The sequence below is a fragment of the Schistocerca nitens genome, chromosome 5, assembly GCF_023898315.1.
Source record: "Schistocerca nitens isolate TAMUIC-IGC-003100 chromosome 5, iqSchNite1.1, whole genome shotgun sequence".
Lineage (NCBI taxonomy): Eukaryota > Metazoa > Arthropoda > Insecta > Orthoptera > Acrididae > Schistocerca > Schistocerca nitens.
The window spans coordinates 821095474-821120521 of NC_064618.1; the positions used below are offsets into that span (position 1 = coordinate 821095474).

Below are 25048 nucleotides of genomic sequence, written 5' to 3' on the forward strand. Positions count from 1 at the left end.
AAGAGGGAAGTGGAAACGCTTGCGACAACCACTTGACAAGTAATTACGAGAGTGTCAGAATTAGAAAAGAAACTTGACGAAAAACAGAGCTCTGTGCCAATCTGTGCACATAGTTTGGAATTGACGAAAGGGGAGCGGTTTGACCCCTTGAAAAAAGGCGGTATACACGCGACGGATTTCATTAAAAATTATGAAACAGCTTTACCCAGATCATGGACTAATGAGAGAAAAATTAATGCGGTTATTGACGTGTTGGCTGATGATGCCAAGCGTTGGGGCTTAAACCGCAACATCACGAACCTGACTTTTGACGAGTTTAAAAATTTGTTTCTGGCTGAATACTGGTCAGAGCAAAAACAACAAAGTGTCTGGCGTGAATTTGTCATATCGAGGCCTTTCGACGCGAATTCGCGCGGCTCAATGAACGAGTTTTGTGAGGGCTGGATCCGCAAGTTGGAATAATTGCGTGATCGCCGCACGGAATCCGAAATAGTCTGAAGAAGCTTCCAGATGATACAAAATGCTACGTAGGAAGCAATTAAAGGACAATCAATGATTTCCTGGAAAGAGTTAAGGACGAGGACAATTGGTGCAATAATTGCGACAGTGGTAGAGGCCTTGGTAACAACAATGGGTACCACAGCAACCACAACAATGATAATTATGGGAATAATGCATACCGCAATCTTGGCAGCAATAACAATAGTGGTTCGGGCCATAATGACAATCGGTACAATGCAAATAACAACAGGAATGACGGAAACCGGTATCATACTAGCGTGATACGGGCTTCGCAGAATAGTAATAATGCCAGAGGGTGTGATCAGCCGCCTCAGCAGCATCCGGGGAGCGTATCTGCTGGGACGAGACAGGGAAACCATTAGCTGCGCTGGTGAGGGGCCGACCGGGCGTGGAGAAATTTTGGCGGCCCAACAACAATAGAAAACCGAGGTGACGTCGTTATGAAAATTCCGTATGGAATAATCAACGGCGGGAGAGTGTGCCAGTGTTAAGAGAAAGGAGTGCGCCCACAAGTAGTAGATCAGCTGTAGATACGGCAGTAGAAAATACATTCACTGTCAGTGAGAACAATTTAAGTAGTGTTCCGGAGATCGATTATAAAGTGGCAGCTGTAACACCCACAGCAGAACTGGAGATTGAGTTTAAGAATGATTCGCAGGAGAGCTTCTGTAAAGTTTGGAAGGTGGAAGACGAGATACTGACAGAAGCAAAGCTGTGAGGATCGGGCATGAGTCGTGCTTCCGTAGCTCAGATGGTAGAGCACTTGCCTGCGAAAGGCAAAGGTCCCGAGTTCGAGTCTCGGTCGGGCACACAGTTTTAATCTGCCAGGAAGTTTCATATCAGCACACACTCCACTGCAGAGTGAAAATGTCATTCTGGAAAGTTTCCTGATGACTTGGGCAAAGGTCCGTACAAGTCCACGCACAGTAATTCAAAGGTGTCGTTAGGCCTTATACTTTGCATAGGACCACGACTCGTATAGTTGGTAACCTTCACCTTTTGACATAAATCGCAAGTTTTCACTCTGTCAGTAACGCGTTTTAACATGTTGTTAAAATGTACTACTTCACTCAGCTTTTCCGTACATTTCTTTGGTCCACAGTGACCATACGCTAAATGGTAGTAGTCTATTGCTTCCATGATGTATTTGGTGGGCCAGCATACCCGCCAAATGTTACTATCTTCACCCTTACGTATGTACAAGATATGATCGTATATCTTGTAATACTTCCTTAATTTCTCTCCTTCTGGACTCCTTTCGTCATATCGGGTTTTCACCATATTTAAACAACCGTCCTCGTTCTGATGATGACGTAGATTCTTACAGATGTTCACTATTAATTTATGTCCCTCAACTTCTTTAAAATAGTATAATTTGACCACTCCATCTGCCTCATCTTTCAATACATCTTGATTAGACTTGGGCAACCGTGACAGCGCATCCGCTACGCAATTGTCGGCCCCTTTTACGTAACAGATGTCATAGTTAAATTGCTGTAAATACAGCGACCACCTAGTCAGTCTTTCGTGAAGTAGTTTACAATCCTTCAGATAAGTGAGCGCCTTCTGGTCCATATGAATAATCACCTTACGGTCCCATAGGTAACCCTTGAACTTCTTGAATCCCCACACAATAGTGAGACACTCTTTCTCAGAAATCATGTAGTTTCGCTCACTTTTTGATAAAGTTAGACTCGCGAACGCTATCGTCCGGTGTTCCTTATCCTCTCCTTTACCAACTTCTTGGAACAGTTCTACCCCAATCCCGTAATTCGACGAATCCGTTCCCAGATGGAAAGGTAGCAATAAATCAGGATGAAATAGTATGTTAGATCTTAACAACTCGTCTTTTAATCTCTCGAAAGCGGTCTGACACCCATCAGTCCACACAAATGGAACATTTCTGCGTAAGAGGTTATTCAAATTTTCATCATTAAACACTTGTCCTTTTACAAATTTACGGTAAAATCCTGTGAGCCCTAGAAAACTTTTTAACTGTTTCCTAGACTTGGGTGGAGGACAATTCCTTATTGCCTCTAGTTTCTCTGGGTCTTTTGTAATACCGGCAGTGGTAATTACATGCCCTAAAAATTTCAGTTCCTGCTTCACAAATTCACATTTCTTTAGCTTTAGAGTTATTCCGCCATGGTGCAATGCTCTAAAAACTTCATCTAACAGGTCGCAATGGTCATGCCAAGTGGCATTGGCCAACAATAGGTCGTCAACATATACAGTTAATCTTGAACTCAACACTGGGCCGAGCACTTTATCTAGGGCCCTGATGAATACGGACACAAATATATTAAGTCCAAACGGCAGTACTCTATACTGATAACACCTGCCCGCAAACAAAAAGGCGGTGTATGGCCTAGATTCTTCTTCGAGTTCTATTTGCCAGTAACTAGCCGTCAGATCGAGGCTAGTCATGAACTTAACATCATGAAAACGTTGCAAAATCTCCTCCATACTCTCTGGTCTGTCTGTTTTGCGTTGAACGACCCTATTCAATGTGCTTGCGTCAATCACAATACGCACACTACCATCCCGTTTTGCTACAATGACCAAATCGTTATTGTATGGACTCGTACTTCTTTCAATCACTCCCCATTCGATCATCTTATCTATCTCCCATTGCACTGCTTCCTTTTTGGACAGTGGTATAGCATACGGTCTCACGAAGAATGGTTTGTACGGAATTACATGCAACTTGCATTTATATCCTTCCACAAGTCCTGGTTTGTCTGAAAACACACTCTTATTCCTCATTATTACTTCATACAGGCCTCGTCTTTGTTCATGTGTTACGTTTGACACACCGTCTACAGTACTTTCCAATTCACTTTCTACACTATTGTCAATGCCAAGATTCCTCACATTACAGTAGTTCAAATTCATACCTATGTCAATGGTATCCGGCCAGTTAACAATGTGTATAGGCTGGTATTGCCTATGCACACCATCTCCTGCCTCATCAAAACTAACTACTATTGTTTTATCTTGTGATGTACATGTCAAAGTTTTGCTTTCGCAATTAATCACTGCACAGTACTTTAATAGCCAATCCAACCCGATAATTACTTCCGTAGTTAAGTCTGGCACGACGACAAACTCTTGTTCAAATCGTGCCCCACATATCTCGAAGTGGACAAAAATCTGTTTTGTGACCGGTTTACTGGCCTTCCCAGTAGCACCGATAGTTTTCAGGCCTGTTACTGGCATAACTACGTCTGTCTTTCAGTAACTCAAATATTTTTCCAGATACAGCACTCAATTCTGCACCGGTGTCAATCAACACGTTTAGTTGTAGGCCGTGCATATTAACAGACACTACTATCTGTCTACACTTGTCCTCGACTGTTTCTTTATTTTCCCACAATAAATCCTCGTCTATATCCAGGTCATCCCAGAAAACACCGTCCGGCTTTGATCATAAATCCGGCTTATCTGGCGGCTTTTTCAGCCTCTGTTCACATACACGTTTGTCCTGAGGCTTAGTCTGTAGCTTCGCCTCCAATACCGAAACCTTTTCCTGTAACTCGTCAACTAGTGAGTGTTGCTTTGCTATCAATTCACTAATTGTCACCTTTGTTGATTCCTCTTCGGTCAGATTGATCTCATCTGCCAATCTACCTGGAGGAATGTGCCCAGTAGTATCTGCAATTACTTCCTTTGGATCTGCGCAACCCACACTGCTATCGTCCGACCGTATTACGTCAGCTCTAACCTCATACACGCTGTAATCTACGTGCTTTTCTACCAATCGTGTCCGGCTATCACTAAAATTCTCGTAATCTTTCTCCTTAATACTTTCGCAATATTTAAACTGGAGTTTTGAGTCAGATGGGTCAGCTACTTCAACCACTATATCTTTCGGTAAGGTCTGCCGGTTAGGGCCAGAACTTTCTGTTACTACTTCAACATCCAATTCCTGCGGGACGAAACACGACGAATCTTGCTCGTGCTCTCCATTAACATCAACTATTTCTGGTAAAGTCTGCCAGTTAGGGCCAGAACTTTCCATCACTTCACAAACACTATCTTCCTGCGGGACAAGACGCGGCAAATCCTGCCCGCGCTCCCCATAAACACTTCTCCCATACAGGCCCCTATAACCTCTTAGTTCGTCGTATAAGAGACCGAACTGCCTTAACCAGACCTCATCCCTCTCTGCATCCCCTCGCTCGATGACGGACGTGTTATCCGACATCTGATCTTCTCTCAATAATTGCGAATCATTCTTAAACTCAATCTCCAGTTCTTCTGTGGGTGTTACAGCTGCCACTTTATAATCGATTTCCGGAACACTACTTAAATTGTTCTCACTGACAGTGAATGTATTTTCTACCGCCGTGTCTACAGCTGATCTACTACTTGTGGGCGCACTCCTTTCTCCTAACACTGGCACACACTCCCGCCGCTGATTATTCCATACGGAATTTTCATAACGACGTCACCTCGGTTTTCTCCTGTTATTGGGCCGCCAAAATATCTCCACGCCCGGTCGGCCCCCCACCGGCGCGGCTAATGGTTTCCCTGTCTCGTCCCAGCAGATACGCTCCCCGGATGCTGCTGAGGCGGCTGATCACACCCTCTGGCGTTATTACTATTCTGTGAAGCCCGGATCATGCTAGTATGATACTGGTTTCATAGTAATGTATACAAAAAGGACATCAAACAGGCCGACTTGGAGCAGGAGAGGCACCACAGGACATTTTAATTTCCACTGTCTATACTTTTACAAGTAAATTCATAAAACTTTGTCAGCATGACCAGGAAGGATTCAGGATTCACACTCGTAGCAGCAGAAGTTCAAAAACATAACAAAATAATTTCTTTACATGTGAAATTTTATCATTTTTTCACTTACTATTGGCTGCATTTGTTGCTATAGGTACACTTTTCTTCATAAGTAAGAGAGACTGTTCGATGAATTTTGCACAGCATACAAACCATACTTACAGGTGTCTGAAACTCTAGAATCTATTTAATTTATGAAAAAATGAATGAGCTGTTACGTTTTAAACTTTATGTTTAGAAAAAAAATCAAATTTTTTAGTTAATTAGCTCAATTTTTACCACAGTTTTTAATAGATTTGGAAAATTTGTTATGTTTTTGCACTTCCACTGCTATGAGTGTAAATCCTGAATCCTTCCTCGTCATGCTGACAAAGTTTTATGAATTTATTTGTAAAAGTATAGAAAGTAGAAAATAAAATGTCCTGTGGTGCCTCTCCTGCTCCAAGTCAGCCCATTTGACGTCCTACCCCCCCTTAAAAAATTTATATTTACTTACGTGTCTTGGTCTAATAGCTGGCAAATGTTAAAGTAACTGTACTTGCAGAGTTATGAATGACTTTTAATGTGAAAAATTATGTTTCCCAAATAGCAACTAATGAAACAGTAACTGTTAATAAGGCAACAACCAACTTCAAGATGTAAAATACACTAGTAACATGGAGAACTCATATTGTTTTAATTTATGAGTCTACTGTTTTTTTTTAAAAAGAGAGATCTAATTTGTATTAAACAGATGCTACATTTTCCTTCATTACTAATTACATTTGAATTTTCTACAAGTCATTATTATTATTATTACTGCCATTTTATTTTGCTGCCATAATGCACGACATCTGGAAGCGTTTTTAAATTACAGAATATTCACAAAAATCTTCAAGAATCACTTACATGTTTCTGTATCAGCTGTAAGAAGTGTAATATAGAATGAAATGGTTAGGAATTACTCTTTTTTTTCATTTACGGCATGATAACAGAAAGAATACCACAGAAGTTACAGAAATATTTCCACAAAAATTGTTTAGCTGCAGCACTGCCTCTTCGGAAACAATGGTTTTAACTATTTTTCCTTATTCCTTTTCTTAGAAGGCAATTCTCACAAAGTACACTACTTATCAGACATCTGCTTCATTCACATTGTCACAGTTACACTCATTTTGTATCACACAACAATTCTTTTTGCAGAAATTATAAATATGATTTACTCAATGGCTAGATAAAATGCCCATTGTCTTAAATATATACAGTAACATGTCTAGCCACAACAACAGCTCAATGAACAGTTTATATTCTCCAGTTTTCCTGGAGACATTTGTAATACGGCCCATGTACTGCTGTGAGACTACATGGAAAATAATGTGAATGAGTTTTATCTCCACAACACGACAACCATCTTACCGAAAATTAAGAATGACATGTCACAAAAGAAAGGTAATATCTTCCAATGTCTCGTATGGCAACAGAATATCCACATAGGAATGTAAAAGGTGTCACACACACACACACACACACACACACACACACACAATACAGTCACATGTAGCAACTTGAAGGACTAATTTAGAAATTTTGTGTTAACAACTAATACAAAGGCATAACACGATATGCACGATACTATATCCTGGTAACAAAATAATTCCAGCAAAACATCAATAGCAGTCTTTGTACAAAGACAGTTGTTATATACAGTGTGATGCTATCGCCTGTATCGATAGCGTTTGAAATGAAACCACAACTGAAAAATGTTGTTATGGAACTGACAACGGAATCCACGCTTGTAGGAATATTCCCATTCACGATTGACAATTTTAAATGCAATATCTTCATATGGTGGACCAGCATGAAAGCGTAAAATTGCAAAATCTCTGTTGTCACTGCAAGGTGTCTGAAACAAAAGAAAGTGTATCTGCTGACATGAAAAGAAGAATGTAAAGAACTATTCTATCATGGTAAACAAATAAACTGAGAGAAAAAGAGGGAAAAAGGTGTAAGGCTTCTATACAAGGAAACAAACATTGCTTAGTTCCTAGAGGAAGATAGACAGAGAGTAGAGAGAGTGAAAAAAGGGTAAGATAGGTGAAGGGGCGAAGCACAGTTGGAGAGAGGTGGGAGGGAAGGAGGGAGAGGGAGAGTGGGAGAAGGAGGGGGAGGGAGAGTGGGAGAAGGAGGGCAAGGGAGAGGGGGGGGGAGAGAGAGAGAGAGAGAGAGAGAGAGAGAGAGAGAGAGAGAGAGAGAGAGATGGGGAGGGGGGGCAGGGAGGGAAGGAAGGTTGAGGGGGGAAGAGTGAGGTACCCACAGTACTAAAACAGTCTCTGCTAAATCAACGAGTACTTCAGTCTACAACTCATTTACTGAGCCAACTAGAGATGAAGCTTTCATAATTCTGATGCCTTTGCTTCTACAACAGTGTGTGTTCAATATGCCTAACTACCACTGTATGCACATACCAGATAATTTTTTTAAAATGAATTTCCAACCCAATGCAGTAATCTAACAATTCTGGCTACTAAAAGATTGACATTTAAAAACTACAGTCAAAGGTACATCATCTGTGTATGGATAATAAATTGTTCTCCCCCATATCCTTTCGCCCAGTAATGCTATTCCCACATACTCTGCAGGAAAACTCTGGTTGTAATGTTCAGAAGTCAATAAGAGGAAACATCATAGAAAATGAAAATTTGAGATGGCCCTAGAGGCTTGCTCGGATATCTTAGGACAAGTCTTGGTCTGAACCAAATTTTATTTTTTCATGGAATAATTGTGAGTAAAAGGCAAGCAAAAACTACAATAATGTATAAACTGTGGAAATGCCATAAAGTAACAAATAGGCAAGATTTGAACTTTAGCAATACAGGCAGCTTGGAATGGTAATGAACGGAATATTGGTATCTTCCATGTAATAGTATTGTTCTGCATACAAGATACACAAGCTTAGTGCCCTCATAGTTTAACAACCTCACCAATCAGTTTTGAGGGAACTATTCCGAAGTACTTTTTTAAATGTTATATACTCAAGCTATTATGTTGAAAAGTTTGGCTCATTTCTTTTAATTTTTTCAAAATATTTTACAAATATATACTGACACAATATTATGCTGAAATATTTAGTTTATGGGGAAATTTAGGATATTTACAAACCATAATTATTTCCCCATTTTAACACTAGCAGTAACAGACCTCTTAATGGGCAAACACCACGTCATTATCATAATATTTTTGTGGAAGCACTACTTACTATGTTTTTACTGTATTGCTTCCCAAAACAATGTGATATTTTGCAATAACACAGTGTTCTTCACTGTCATATTTTCCTAACAGTGTCTGTTGAATGGCAGTAGTTATGTTGTCTGGTTTTCTTTTTCTTTTTCTTTTTTTTTTTTTTTTTTTGGTGGGGGGGTTAGATTTTTTCCACTGAACAATCAATTCCAAGATATGCTGCACTGATAACTGAAGTATTTGTGACATGTGTGGGGTGGTCTGATGTTTGGATTATTTTGTTCTCCACTCAGTTACAGGAGTCACTGACTTCATGCTTACTGTCCCAGTCAGAAATTCTCTAATTATGCATGGCAGTTACGAACGCACAGCCAGTTTGGAATACTGATCCAATGTATGCACTTTTCAGTACTAACCACGTGCAACTGGCAAATAAAATTGCACTACCATCACCGGAAGAAAAGTCAACAAAGATGTGAGGGCCACTGTGAATCAGTGCCCACAGTTGCAGTTCGTGGCAGCACAAATCCAGCAAACTTGACAAACTGCACAAAACATTCATCCAAAAGCACCAGGAACGTGACCAGGCCCGATCAGAGAAAAGTACATTCATGTTTCCAGATGCAAAACATAAGTGGATAGGTTGTACTGTGAGGATGCATGACACTGGTCTTTCACATGGATATAGTCCATATGGAGCACTGACTTAACAGAGTGCCAGGACAGCCCTTTTGTTGGTCAAGTTGTGAAATACCAGTTTGTGATTTTAAGAAGTAGGTGTCTCATTTCAGGCCATAATAAATGCTCAAAAATCCCTGGGGGAGGATGTGGATCAGCTGTTGAATTTTGAGAGAATATTGTGTAATACCCCCCCATGAACCATGGACCTTGCCGTTGGTGGGGAGGCTTGCGTGCCTCAGTGATACAGGTAGCCGTACCATAGGTGCAACCACAACAGAGGGGTATCTGTTGAGAGGCCAGACAAACGTGTGGTTCCGGAAGCGGGGCAGCAGCCTTTTCAGTAGTTGCAGGGGCAACAGTCTGGATGATTGACTGATCTGGCCTTGTAACACTAACGGCCTTGCTGTTGTGGTACTGCAAACAGCTGTCATTTTTCCCGAGGGCATGCACCTTTACTGTATGATTAAATGATGGTGGCGTCCTCTTGGGTAAAATATTCCGGAGGTAAAATAGTTCCCCATTTGGAACTCCGGGCGGAACTACTCATGAGGACGTCGTTATCAGGAGAAAGAAAACTGGCGTTCTACGGATCAGAGTGTGGAATGTCAGATCCCTTAATAGGGCAGGTAGGTTAGAAAATTTAAAAAGGGAAATGGATAGGTCAAAGTTAGATATAGTGGGAATTAGTGAAATTCGGTGGCAGGAGGAACAAGATTTTTGGTCAGGGTTATAAATACAAAATCAAATAGGGGTAATGCAGGAGCAGCTTTAATAATGAATAGGGAAATAGGAGTGCGGGTAAGCTACTACAAACAGCATAGCGAACGCATTATTGTGGCCAAGATAGACACGAAGCCCATGCCTACTACAGTAGTACAAGTTTATATGCCAACTAGCTCTGCAGATGATGAAGAAATTGATGAAATGTATGATGAGATACGAGGAATTATTCAGGTAGTGAAGAGAGACGAAAATTTAATAGTCATGGGTGACAGGAATTCGACAGTAGGAAAAGGAAGAGAAGGAAACGTAGTAGGTGAATATGGATTGGCGCTAAGAAATGAAAGAGGAAGCCGCCTGGTAGAATTCTGCACAGAGCATAACTTAATCATAGCTAACACTTGGTTCAAGAATCATGAAAGACGGTTGTATACATGGAAGAACCCTGGAGATACTAAAAGGTTTCAGATAGATTATATAATGGTAAGACAGAGATTTAGGAACCAGGTTCTAAACTGTAAGACATTTCCAGGGGCAGATGTGGACTCTGACCACAATCTATTGGTTATCAACTGTAGATTAAAACTGAAGAAACTGCAAAAAGGTGGGAATTTAAGGAGATGGGACCTGGATAAACTGAAAGAACCAGAGGTTGTGCAGAGTTTCAGGGAGAGCATAAGGGAACAATTGACAGGAATGGGGGAAAGAAATACAGTAGAAGAACAATTGGTAGCTTTGAAGGATGAAATAGTGAAGGCAGCAGCGGATCACATAGGTAAAAAGACGAGGGCTAGTAGAAACCCTTGGGTAACAGAAGAAATATTGAATTTAATTGATGAAAGGAGAAAATATAAAAATTCAGTAAATGAAGCAGGCAAAAAGGAATACAAACATCTCAAAAATGAGATAGACAGGAAGTGCAAAATGACTAAGCAGGGATGGCTAGAGGACAAATGTAAGGATGTAGAGGCTTATCTCATGAGTGGTAAGATAGATACTGCCTACATGAAAATTAAAGGGACCTTTGGAGAAGAGAGAACCACTTGCATGAATATCAGGAGCTTAGATGGAAACCCAGTTCTAAGCAAAGAAGGGAAAGCAGAAAGGTGGAAGGAGTATATAGAGGGTCTATACAGGGGCAATGTTCTTAAGGACAATATTATGGAAATGGAAGAGGAGATAGATGAAAATGAAATGGGAGATAAGATACTGCGCGAAGAGTTCGACAGAGCACTGAAAGACCTAAGTTGAAACAAGGCCCTGGGAGTAGACAACATTCCATTAGAACTACTGATAGCCTTGGGAGAGCCAGTCCTGACAAAACTCTACCATCTGGTGAGCAAGATGTATGAGAAAGGCGAAATTCCCTCAGACTTCAAGAAGAATATAATAATTCCAATCCCAAAGAAAGCAGGTGTTGACAAATGTGAAAAATATCGAACTATCAGTTTAATAAGTCACAGCTGCAAAGTACTAATGCGAATTCTTTACAGACGAATGGAAAAACTGGTAGAAGCCGACCTCGGGGAAGATCAGTTTGGATTGCGTAGAAATGTTGGAACACGTGAGGGAATACTGACCCTACGACTTATCTTAGAAGAAAGATTAAGGAAAAGCAAACCTATGTTTCTAGCATTTGTAGACTTAGAGAAAGCTTTTGACAATGTTGACTGGAATACTCTTTTTCAAATTCTGAAGGTGGCAGGGATAAAATACAGGGAGCGAAAGGCTATTTACAATTTGTACAGCAACCAGATGGCAGTTATAAGAGTCGAGGGGGATAAAAGGGAAGTAGTGGTTGGGAAGGGAGTGAGACAGGGTTGTAGCCTCTCCACGATGCTATTCAATCTGTATATTGAGCAAGCAGTAAAGGAAACAAAAGAAAAATTTGGAGTAGGTATTAAAATCCATGGAAAAGAAATTAAAACTTTGAGGTTTGCCAATGACATTGTAATTCTGTCAGAGACAGCAAAGAACTTGGAAGAGCAGTTGAACGGAATGGACAGTGTCTTGAAAGGAGGGTATAAGATGAACATCAACAAAAGCAAAACGAGGATAATGGAATGTAGTCGAATTAAGTCGGGTGATGCTGAGGGAATTAGATTAGGAAATGAGACACTTAAAGTAGTAAAGGAGTTTTGCTATTTGGGGAGCAAAATAACTGATGATGGTCTAAGTCGACAGGATATAAAATGTAGACTGGCAATGGCAAGGAAAGCGTTTCTGAAGAAGAGAAATTTGTTAACATTGAGTATAGATTTAAGTGTCAGGAAGTCGTTTCTGAAAGTATTTGTATGGAGTGTAGCCATGTATGGAAGTGAAACATGGATGATAAATAGTTTAGACAAGAAGAGAATAGAAGCTTTCGAAATGTGGTGCTACAGAAGAATGCTGAAGATTAGATGGGTAGGTCATGTAACTAATGAGGAGGTATTGAATAGAATTGGGGAGAAGAGGAGTTTGTGGCACAACTTGACTAGAAGAAGGGATCAGTTGGTAGGACATGTTCTGAGGCATCAAGGGATCACCAATTTAGTACTGGAGGGCAGCGTGGAGGGTAAAAATCGTAGAGGGAGACCAAGAGATGAATACACTAAGCAGATTCAGAAGCATGTAGGCTGCAGTAGGTACTGTGAGATGAAGAAGCTTGCACAGGATAGAGTAGCATGGAGAGCTGCATCAAATCAGTCTCAGGACTGAAGACCACAACAACAACAAAATTGTGTAATGAGAAGGACAATCCTTTGTGGTTTGGTATTGGTATAGTTAGAGTATTAAAATATTAGAAGAAAAGGAGGATACTGAAGAGGCTGTCTCCTGGACCTGCAGAGTATGCAAGTGGTATTATATTGACAGAAGAGCAAAAAGGAGTAATCTATGCCCCTCGTGCACTATTGGTGAAAGTAAGGAAAGAACTGATCATGATTAAGGGAGGAGAATAGTTGGGAAATGGTAGTTGGCATAAAGGCTGAATGAAAATAGAATATGATTCGATAGTTTCACCATATCATCACAAAAAAAAAAGAAAAAAATCAAAAATCAGGGAGCCTAGAAGTGTGCAAAATGTTTTACGGTACAGAAATTCAGTTATAGGAATGTTTAGAGGCTGTATCCCAGCCAAATGCAGCACTAAATCAACTGAGAGAGGATTAAGGATTTTATAAAAGAGGGCCATTGAGGGGGGATAGTTTGGACAGCTATGGGGCATAATATATACAAAGTGGCCTCAACAATACAGCCTCCCTCATTCACAGCAACAATGTGCATTTTGCTCAGTTCCCATTGCCGTGACTGGCCATGCCTCTGTGGAGCTATGAGGTGGATTAATACAGAGTCTGAAATGGCACTGACGACAGCGGACTTCATGCATATTACCCTGGTACCGGTCAGGAATACCAATAGATGGGGTTTCTCAAGGCATAGCCTGCACCTAAGCAGGACTGGTAAGGGAAGAGTGATATAGCTAATTTGTGGAAATATTGGGGCACGTCTCTGGCCACACATAGTAAAATATCTGTTGTCATGTGTAGGACAAGTAAGTCTTTTCTTTAGGATAAATCTGATCAGATTCACCTGCATGAGGAATACCTCCATCATTTTAACTTCTACAGCAAGCAGTCACACCACGCAGATTGTGACAAACAAAGGCAGTCTTACTAGACATCATTAACAAAAACAAAAAAATACAGGAGTAAGTATCATTGGCCATTTCACAGACTTAACAATTCATCTTCAAAACATGTAACAAATAAAAAATAATGTACTACAATTTGAAGCTGAGCTCCAATCTTCGAACTGCACAACAGAATGTTAGACAAAAGTAGTGTAGATACACAAAAATCTAGTATATAGTATTATAATGAAAATAATCGATTTTGGACAATATAATGTAACTAGATAGACAAAAAATCTACTCACCAAGTGGCAGCAGAAGGACATGTATAAAAAAGGTTTTACTTATGCAAGTTTTTGGAGCCAGTGGCTCCTCCTTTCAGCAGAAAGGTTGAAGGGGAAGCAAGAGGCGTGATGGGAACATAACTGGAGAGGTTTAGGAAAAGGGGTACAGTTCAGAAAAGTCACACAGAACCCTGGGTCAGGGGAGACTTAGAGAATAGGATGAGAAAGAAAGACTAATCTTCTCATCACGTTTGGTATGTCTCCCCTGACTTGGGGTTTCTGGATGACTTTTCCAAACTCTGCCGCCACTGGCTATGAAACTTGCACAAGTAAAACCCTTTTTATATATATGTTCTCCTGCTGCCGCTTGGTGAGAAGATCTTTTATCTATCCAATTACTGTATATAGTATTATTATTATTATTATTATTATTATTATTATATATCTAAAAACAAAGATGATGTAACTTACCAAACGAAAGTGCTGGCATGTTGATACACACACAAACAAGCAGACACAGACACAAGCACACATTTGTAAAGGCAGAAACTCTTTGCTTTTCAAATGTCTGCTTGTGTCTGTGTACGTGCGGATGGATGTGTGTGTGTGTGTGTGTGTGTGTGTGTGTGTGTGTGCGCGCGCGAGTGTATACCTGTCCTTTTTCCCCCCTAAGGTAAGTCTTTCCACTCCCGGGATTGGAATGACTCCTTACCCTCTCCCTTAAAACCCACATCCTTTCGTCTTTTCCTCTCCTTCCCTCTTTCCTGATGAAGCAACTGTTGGTTGCGAAAGCTTGAATTTTGTGTGTATGTTTGTGTTTGTTTGTGTGTCTATCAACATGCCAGCGCTTTTGTTTGGTAAGTTACATCATCTTTGTTTTTAGATATATTTTTCACACATGGAATGTTTCCTTCTATTGTATTCATATTATTATTATTATTATTATATGAAAGGATTGGCTCTTACTGTACACTTCATTAAAAGTTGGAGGATCATGCACTTATGTCAGAAAAGGAACACAATTTAAATCAAGACATGATCTTAGTATAGTTAGTTTCAGCAGAAAATCAACTATGGAATTAACATTACTTGACATAAACAAAAAATTAATCATTTTGTCTGTGAATAGTCACCTAGCAGTAGACTGAATAATTTTGCTTGGAGACATAAACAAAAACATCACAGACAAAATAAGTTGCACCTTCATACAGATACTCCAAATTTTCAGCATGTCGCTGTTAGTCAACAGTACAACTAAAGTAAATACAATGACAACAAAGGTAACTGACCATGTGGTGACGAAAATAGACAGGGAAAAATGTGATGCAGATGTAAAAGTAGTTGGACTCAGATTATTTCTGCCAAATAATAACAGTAAAATCGTGTATGGAAAAAATAACTGAAATGCCGGCCTGCAAAGGTCTTTTACCAACTTTCAAAATACAAAATTTTCCAAGAGAACTACAAAACCAAAGATGTGGTGAAATGTATAGAGAAGCCAATTTAAATGTGAAAGTCTGTTCTCTACATTATTAAAATTGAATACGAAAGACATTTCCACAAGTATCCACATCAGCAACAATGTTTCACAAAAGCAAGAAGATACCACCAAGTATTAGAGTGTCCTTCAGTAGTAAAATTCCATGAAAAATAGTCAAGAGTGAGAAATAATTTTTAAATTTATAAAAGTGGTTGTGATGCTCTTGACCACAATGAGAGTAAAACAGGCATTTTCCGATATCTGCCCAAGTCTTTTGATTCTGTAGGCTGTAACAATCCACTAAATAACCTAGAATCATTTGGAATAAGATGTGTAGCAAACAACTAGTTCTGATCATACATTGCAGAAAGGGTAAAATAGTAGAGATAACACAAAACTGAAGGAAAGCTAAACTTTTAGTGAAACACATATCAGATACAAACTAGGTTAAATTATGTCTTACTTGGGGTAGCATGCTAATAATGGTACTGTTCTTGTAATACATATATGACCGTGAACAGAATTAGTCACGGGAAAAAATTTCTCTTTACTGATGACTGTAAAATTATTGATTGAAAAAACAATAAAACGCCTTGTGGAGAAAGCAAATGAAATCCACAAGAAAGTTAAAAAACAATGCTATGAAATTCAATTTTGAAAATGACAGTTACACTAAATGTAGATTGCACCTTTATAGATTGTACTACAAACACAAAATTTCTATGGGCGAATATTCATTGTTTCTTTAAGTGATGTGACTGCAAACAGAATGTACAAATTACAGAAGAGGGCTATAACAATAATAACCAAAAACAGTAACTTGGCTCCTTATAAAGGTCTGTTCAAAATATTGGGGATTTTAGCACCTGTTCATCATATCGCCCACACTAAGAATCCTGCATCAAATGATTCAAATGGCTCTGAGAACTATGGGACTTAACATCTGAGGTCATCAGACCCCTAGAACTTAGAACTACTTAAACATAACTAACCTAAGGACATCACACGCATCCATGCCCGAGGCAGGATTCGAACTTGCAACCGTAGCAGTCGTGCGGTTCTGGACTGAAGCGCCTAGAACCACTCGCCCACCGCGGCTGGCGAATCCTGCATCAGCACTGTCATAACCAGTTCTATGCATGGTGGAGATAACGAGAAGAAGTATGTAGATTTAAATACTGAATGTTGATCTTACATGTATTTACATTGAAGGTCTGTTGATATTAGTTCCAATTAAAACTCAACCAGGATGTGTGTACCTTCCAATTTCTTTCAATTATTCTTTCCAATTATTTTTTTAATTATTCAATCAGCAATTATAGTTTCCATTATATTTACCAAGAAAGAATAAACATACAATTCAAAGATGTATTTTCTATCAAAGTATAAAACTGTATGATAAACTACCCAAAGAGATGACTAGAACAAACTTATTTAAAAAGGGAGTTATTAAGTACCTGTCGGCAATTTGAGGTCTGTTCAAGAATTCCAGAACTTTGTCCACAAAATTTTTCTATGCTTACTTTTGCTTATTGTATTTATTCTTCTTCAAAATACCCTCTTCCTTGAATGATATATTGCCCCCAACACTGTTACCATTTTCGGAAGCACTCTTGGCAGTCCTCCTGCTGGAACTCACAGAGCACCGGCTGTGAATTTTCCCTTATCTTGTATATCGTTGCACATCTTTATCCCTTAAATGGGGTTTTCAACTTAGGAAATAAAAAAAATGTCCGCAGTGGCCAGTTCTGGAGAGTATGGAGGGTGAGGCAGTACAGTGATTTCATTTTTTTTGCAATAGTCACACACCAACAGGAAGGAATGTGCGGGTGTGTTATCAAGAGGCAAGAACCATGAATTGTCTCGCCACATTTCAGGCAGTTTCCTTCTCACATTTTCTTGCAGGCACCACAACACATCCTGATAGTACCACTGATTAACAGTTTGTGCCTGTTGATGAATTCATTATGGAATAATCCCTCAAAGTCAAATAAAACTGTCAGCATGGCTTTGACAATTGATCTGACCTGATGAGCCCCCCCCCCCCCCCCCTCCGTCCCTCGTCCCATCCCCCCTGGAGAACCATCCTGACCCATTGTGAAGATTGGACCTCGGTCTCAACATCTTAGCCACAGACCCACGTCTCACAACCAGTTATGATTCTTTCAAGGAACATCTCAGTCTCATTTGTGCGATCCAAACGATCTTCAGATTGTGAGGCAAAGACCTTTCTGGTCTTGACTCATGAGCTGTGGGACGAACTTGTTGGCATCAGATGTGGTGTTAGAATTTCCTGAAATGATGCAACTGAAATGTTACATTCTTCCACAATCTCTCAGTCAGTCAGTCTTCAATTGGCACGCACAATTTCATTGAAGCTTCTGATGTGAGCATCGCCGGTAGATGTTGAAGGACATCCTGAACGAGGGCCTTCTTTAACTTCTGTCCAGCCATTTTTAAAGAGTGTAAACCATTCATAACACTGATACTGATTATGGCTTAAGCACTCATCACCCCTCCCTGCATCATTTGGAGTGCCTCTGTAAAGGTTTTCTCAAGTTTACCACAAAATTCAATGCAGACTTGTTGCACCTCTAACTATGCCATCTTGAAATTTGCAAACTGTGGGACACAACGTTCTACTCAATGCTGCACTGAACAATAACTAAGACACATAAAACAATGAAACTTCTGACAGTTACACATTAAACGCAGGTGTGAACAGGGATGCAAAACGCATTTCTCTCCATCACACCATTGGCGTGAAATTACGATTGTTCTGGAATTTTTTGAACTGTCCTTGTACATTTCATACAATGAAGAATTACTCAGGTAACACAGGGTAGGGGTTTGGTAAAACAATTAAACAGAAGTAACTAATAATAAACACTTCTTATATTTCAAAACAAACTTCAGAGTTTTTTCATCTGAAAAATCTTACACAAAGCTCCACAGTGGATAAAAATAACATCTTATCTGGCTTCCGAGCACAACGTCTCACTCATTATGTAAAGTTACTGACTCCATTTTTCAGGTAAGAAAATGGAAACTGTGGTACACAAAATGAAAACCAAACATCATTGTGAGGTCCTGATGTCATCTGCTGATAGTGTGTGTATAAAATATCTGATGTGTACAGTGACTGGTGAAAAGAAACAAATGAATGGTGTAGCACATGATTTGAATATAGTGTGGTGTTGAACCAGCTGACAAATTGTCCACAGATTGTGAAATGGAAATAGGAAAGATAAAGTGAAATGGATTATATATATTGGGAAACATATTATTCATTATCCAAAGCTTACAAGCTTATTTTAAGAAAGCTGTGTCATAAAGATGGGTGGTCTCCATTTAAACCAAGTGACTGTTGTAGATGCTTCCAGAAGTTGTCATACATGTTCTTCTGTAGGATGCCGTCAGTGTTTTTCAACATTGTCACATGACTTTCTGAATTAACTGTCAATGTGTTTCCACCTTCATTCTCAGAAAAATAAGGGCCTACAATCCCTAAAACACTGAATCCACACCAAATTGCCACTTTGGGAGAGTGTACTGGCTTTTTCACACAGTTCTTTAGGATTCACTGGAGACCAATAGTATGTGTTACGTGTGTTGAGGAAGCCCTGAAGATGGAAACAGGCTTTGATGAACAAATTATTCAAGAATATATCAGGGTTTTCACTCAACAAATTGATCATGGCAGTGCAGAAAATAGCTGATGCTTCATTGGCTCTATGGTTAAATTTCTGAGTGATTTGCAATTTGTAAGAATAAAATTGATAATTCATGAAAATGAGACAATATTAACATGAAAATGATAGGAAATACATGAAATAAGAACAACAGTTACAGTACTTACAACATTTGATTTGTGGAGCATGCCAACAGCTCCATAAAGGTGAGACAATGTTGTCTTGTAGTCAATTGTATATACACGAGATAAACATAAAAATAAAAAAGGACAGCTGTAAAGAAACAGCATTCAGTATAAACTTCTTCAACTCACCTCTAAAATGTGAGACTGCTGGCACACTGAGCACTACACTCATAAGCCTCCCTTACTCTCCGCAATTTTTTGCACACCACTCTTGGAGCTCTATGCTTCATTCCAAACACACTACCATTGTCTTCAAACTTCTTCACACAAGGCAATATCTTCCAAGATGTTACCAACCATATCAAACAACTTGAAATTGATATCTAAAGTAAACTGCACTTCTGTCACAGACTTAATATCATAATAATGATGAACTGAAGCACCACATTGTACACCCCAACACTCAATTGCTACTGGAATACGAAATGACATTTTCTCATTTACTCTTTGCCCCTCTGCTGCATAACACACAATACTGTACATGCGCAATATTCAAAGTCAAAATGTGTCAATCGACTATGTGGCACCCAGCTTTTTATCATGTGAAGTAACATCTTTGCAAAAATGTATATATGCAACAGTTTTTTATTCCTTTGAAAAAGTGGTAGGCAAACGAATATACTGGTTAAACTAATACAGTGCTGAATATTTGAGAGCAAGGTCTGTAGGATAGCACATTCTGTGTAAATTTTTAGGTCAAAAGAGCATTGGGAGAAGAAATGCTATCACAGCAGATGCACCACCTGTGATTCGCTAGATTTTATTGGGGAAAATTACTAGTGTTTACTGAAATGACCGTCAAGTTTCTTTACAGCAGTCCTTTTTTATTTTTATGTTTATCTCATGTATATACAATTGACAGCAAGACAACATTGTCTCACCTTTATGGAGCTGTTGGCATGCTCCACAAATCAAATGTTGTAAGTACTGTAACTGTTGTTCTTATTTCATGTATTTCCTATAATTTTCAGGTTAATATTGTCTCATTTTCATGAAGCACACCTAACAGGTACCCGAGGAAGAGGCTACTTGAAAATGAATGTGCGTATTTAACATAAACATAAAAAATAAAATAAAATTTACAGCTATAAGGAAATTGCCTTGCATTGGAAAAAATAAATAATAGCTGAAATTCCTGTGGCTATCAGGTATGTAGCCAACTCCATGAAAACTTAATGATGTGGAAGTGATGGTAGCTACCAAAATAGTGGAGTCCATGGTGGTTGAGTGGCTTAATGTGAATAGTGTCTTTTCATGGTTAGTAAGGTGGAAAATATTGTCCAGTACAGTGAGTCACTGAGCAGATAAGAACCAAGTGAAAAATGTAAATGTAAAAATTGTGAAGGAATGAGAAAGTGTCTTTCAGCTTCATGCCCTCATCATAATGATATCACTAACATGTCTGAGGCAAACATACGGGTTTTTGATGGTAATGAGTCATCTAGGTGGGCCACGAAAAGACTGGGCTTTGAAGATGCCATGCAAATGGCTATGGTTGTTTCATAGATTTGTTTGTGTCTCTATCCTTCAAAATCTGAAATTGCCTGATGCTTCCATTTTTTTCGTCTGTCTGCTCTACTTCTACATGCCCAACAAAATGTGCCTGCCTTTCATAGACTGACTATTATCATTAATTTCCGTGATTACATCAACAGGATACACTCTTCCACAGGGCACTTTGACAATATCTTGTGCGCTATTATCCTTTATGGCAAAAACGTAGTAACACCGCATTGAAATAAAATATAGTTTTTACATTTATCATTACAGTTCCTAAAAAAATGTTAAGCTCAGGATTTCAAAAAATTAGAATAGTGAGAAAGAAAGAGACTACCATAAATGAGAACAAACTGTTTACCAAATGTAATCCAAAATTGTACAAAACATACATCTGTATACACCTAGGCTTATTTACCCTTATAAAGACTGGATAAATACTCACCAAAAAATATTCAGGTGTTGTACTTTTGTCTATCAGATCTGGATAGAAAATGTTGAATTTGTATCCTTGAACTATCTTTGGAGGAGGATTATCCATATCATAATGTGTCTGATTGTATTTATTCCACTCAAAACCAGTGTGAACCCTGAAAATATAACAGTATTGTCACATGTACTGTAATGTACCACTGTTGACATGACAAGCAGTGAAGTATTCACATTTACCTGTTGAAGTATCTGGGTTTTCTTGGTCGATACTTGTCAGACCATAAGTAGACCTGACTGTCCAACGCACTTTCCACAGAGAACTCAGCTTCATCTGCTGTCATTCCTTTCCTCGCTTCCCGCTGCAGTGCCTGCTCCTCTGCAGTTATAACATTCTAAGGGAAAAGAATCCACTCATGAAACTATGACTAAACTTCAACAGTATTTCACATGGATTTTACATGAAAGGGTAAAGGTTTTATATTGAACTAGCTTTTTACCCACAGCTTCACCCCTGTACATGAGTCTGTGCACTGCACACATCCCCTCTTCCCATGTCTCTCGCTGCCTGTCTCCTCCTCCCCCCCCCCTCTCTGTCTGTCCCCTTCCCCCCCTCTTTGTCTGTCCCCTCCTTCCCCCCTCTCTAACCAACTCTTCCTTCTCCTCCCTCTCTCTGTTCATGTCTACCTCCCCCTCCCTTTCTCCACTTCATATCTCAGCACATTTTCACTGCTACCCTCATCCTATTTAGATTGGTGCTTACCCCCATAGTACTTCTTTTCAGGCAATATGTGGTATGCATTCCAAGTTTGGTTGAAATTGATGTAGTAGTTTAGAAGGAGTTGCAGAACATACACACATACATCCGTTTTAAAACACATATGTGCTTCCAACTTATATACAACTACATGTAGGCCCTTTATGTGCTTATATATGTCTTTAGTTACAACTGCGAAATTGCACAATATATTAATTTCTTTATTCAGAACATCTTAACTGTAACTGAATTTGTTTGCATATTCATGACACAAGGAGTTACAGTGTGTATAAAGTATACATCCATTTTATCACAATTTTACAAGTGCTTTCTACCAGAGATAAACAAACAGATAACACTCAACACTTTTGTTCATTAAAACTACATAAATGACCTAATAACTGACTGCATTAATTAAATCAGAAAGCCATAATTATTACAGATAATTTAAATAATTTCAGATAGAAAGCAACTAAAATTGACAATATTATGAAAATGATAGACTGCTACTCACCATATAGTGGAGATACTGAGCCACAGATAGATAAAACAGAAGACTGTCAAACAAGTAAGCTTTTGGCTAAGAGGCCTTCTTCTGACACACACACACACACACACACACACACACACACACACACACTACTACTGTCTCTGGCTGCCGAGACCAGACAGAGAGTAGCTACACGTGATAGTATAAGCTGTCTGGGTGGTCGGGTAAGGGGAGGCTGGGGCATTGGGGGGAGGGGGGTAGGAGGAGGAATAGCATGGTAGGGGTTGGCAATGGTAAATTTATCAGAAGACCAATAAGAATTACAAAATGATTTACAAACATACCTGTATGATACAAAAAGTGGCAACTGATCCTGAACAATGTAAGTGTAAAGTAGTAAAATAATCCATTAAATTCTGGTTACACAATAGATAATACAAATTTAAAGGTAACAAATCAACTAAATATCTAGAGATTACAATTACAGACAACTTAAATTTACTAGTTATTATATGACAGCATCATCTGCAAACAGTCACATTATCTCTCTAAACATCTATATGGATTAGAAACAGCACAGAACCTATAAAAATTCCTTGGGGTACACCAGATATCACTTCTGTCTCACTTAATGACTTCCCATTAGTTACTACTGTTGTAACTTGGACACACACCACAACCAAGAACGTTAGTGCAACTTTATTAGACTGTAGCATGTATGCCAATCACCATAACACACAGCTGAACACAATGAGATAAGGCAAATGTATGCAAGCAGTAGTAACATGATAAATGAGTGTGGGCATAATGTGGCAGGGATTGAATAGGCACTTGCCCGTGGTGGGCTCTGTTGGAAGTTCACAGTATTGCTCTTTTGCAGTGCACTTTCGTGGATGACACACTGCTAATGTGCGTGGCTTTCAAGTGTACATGCATTACTTCATTCCTATTTCCTTGAGGAATAGGGTAGCAAAAGAAATTGGTCGTGTCCTATTAAAAGGAATCAATGGCATCTGCCTTAAGAAATTTAGGGAAATGATGGAAAATCCTAATTTGAATGGCCACAAGGGAATTAGAACTACCATCATTAAGAATGTGAGTACAATGTCTTAAGCATTGCACTAATTCATGTGAACTTATTTCTGAAATCTGGAGAAGTGAACCATCCCTTCAACAGATACTCTACTCCTGCCATCTTCTTACATTACATTATTTTACTACTCCTGTTGAGGTTTTTCCACAGTTCTCTTTCTTCCCTTTCCTATTTGCTTTGTTCTTATATTTTTCTTTCAGTTACAGTCTATCTCTGAAATATTTTTATTTATTTTGTCAGTATATCAATTTTTTACTACTGAAGTTTTCCCTTCTTTTCTATCAACCTGCCTCACATTTTCACTTGGATAATGTATCATTCTTTTCAGCCTTTAACTATTACACCCAATCAACTGATTGGGAAAAAGGGACAATTCCAATATGACTTCTTTTTACATCAGTTTGTCCTTGTGAAAAAAAAAAAAACACACATGACTTCTTTAAATACTGCTCACACTTGATGTAAACTGTATCAAGATAACACACACACAAAAAAAAAGGATATGGCAGTAACAAGTCCTTGTTGGACCATAAGTAGTTTAAAGAGTAAAAGTAACAACTCACTGAATGGTTTTGAAGTGCTGAGTATACATACAACACAGAGAACTTTGCTAGCTTTTACCTCCTTCACAAATTGAGCACACACACACACACACACACACACACACACACACACACACACACCCTTCCCCCTCTCCTCCACATGTAGTCAGCCAGGACAAAACTAGCCACAGATTGTGTGTGTGTGTGTGTGTGTGTGTGTGTGTGTGTGTGTACACTCTACACCTGAAGAAAGATTCACCTGAAAGCTAGCAAAGTTCTCGGTGTTACATATGTGCCTACTGAAAACTCAGCACCTCAACTACTCAGTGAGTTGTTACCTTTACCACTTAAATAATATTTAAAAAAATTTTAAAAGAAAGAAAAAAAAAAAAAAACAAGATTTCAACTGTGTAAACATCATCTGTATGCCAGTGTGAGCGATTAGATTAGATTAGATTAATACTTGTTCCATAGATCATGCATACGACACTTCGTAATGATGTGGAATGTGTCTCCTTTCTCTTTCTATAAATTTACAGGTGCGATGACTTCAATGGTTCAGACATTCAGCTGACTATTACAAATTGATGATTAATAATGTGAGGGTCTGTAAAATGTTTTAATCAACCTGCTCTTCTGGCAAAGACTAAAAATGCAAAGAACTGAGAGATGTCCTTTCTATGTATTAATTGCAGAAGATTACTGTAGTAAGGATTTGGTGACAGAAAACTATCGAGAATGAGATAAATGTAACAGAGATGAAACTTGTGCTGCGCTTTGGAAAACACTCAATGCTGTATCAGCTGCTACCTGTTTAGAAATTACTGTCACTCAAGTGAAGTTCCTGTGCGGGAGATAGAAATTGTTCATAGACATATGATAAAAAATAAATGAAACTGTACTGCATTGCTGTTATGTAAACAAGTTCAGAGCTCTACAACTAAATTGTGGTTTCTACTGTAGCCCTGTGTTTGAGCAGTCTCGGTCCTGCATTAATTAATGATAATTTGAGAAATAAGGAAATAGGAACGGAAAGTTGGAGAATGATCA

General features: G+C 39.0%; 1 protein-coding gene across 1 annotated transcript in view; it reads right to left on the minus strand.

Moving 5' to 3' along the window:
• Window positions 1-6097: 6097 nt before the first annotated feature.
• LOC126260006 (cactin) overlaps window positions 6098-25048 on the minus strand; it is a 148969-nt gene continuing 130018 nt past the window's right edge. Inside the window, exons 10-12 of the mRNA XM_049957165.1 lie at window positions 21357-21511; window positions 21133-21277; window positions 6098-7201 (exon numbers count right to left, since the gene is read on the minus strand). Of these exons, the coding sequence (XP_049813122.1) occupies window positions 7013-7201; window positions 21133-21277; window positions 21357-21511 (489 nt within the window). The 3' untranslated portion in view covers window positions 6098-7012. The remainder of the gene's footprint in view (window positions 7202-21132; window positions 21278-21356; window positions 21512-25048) is intronic.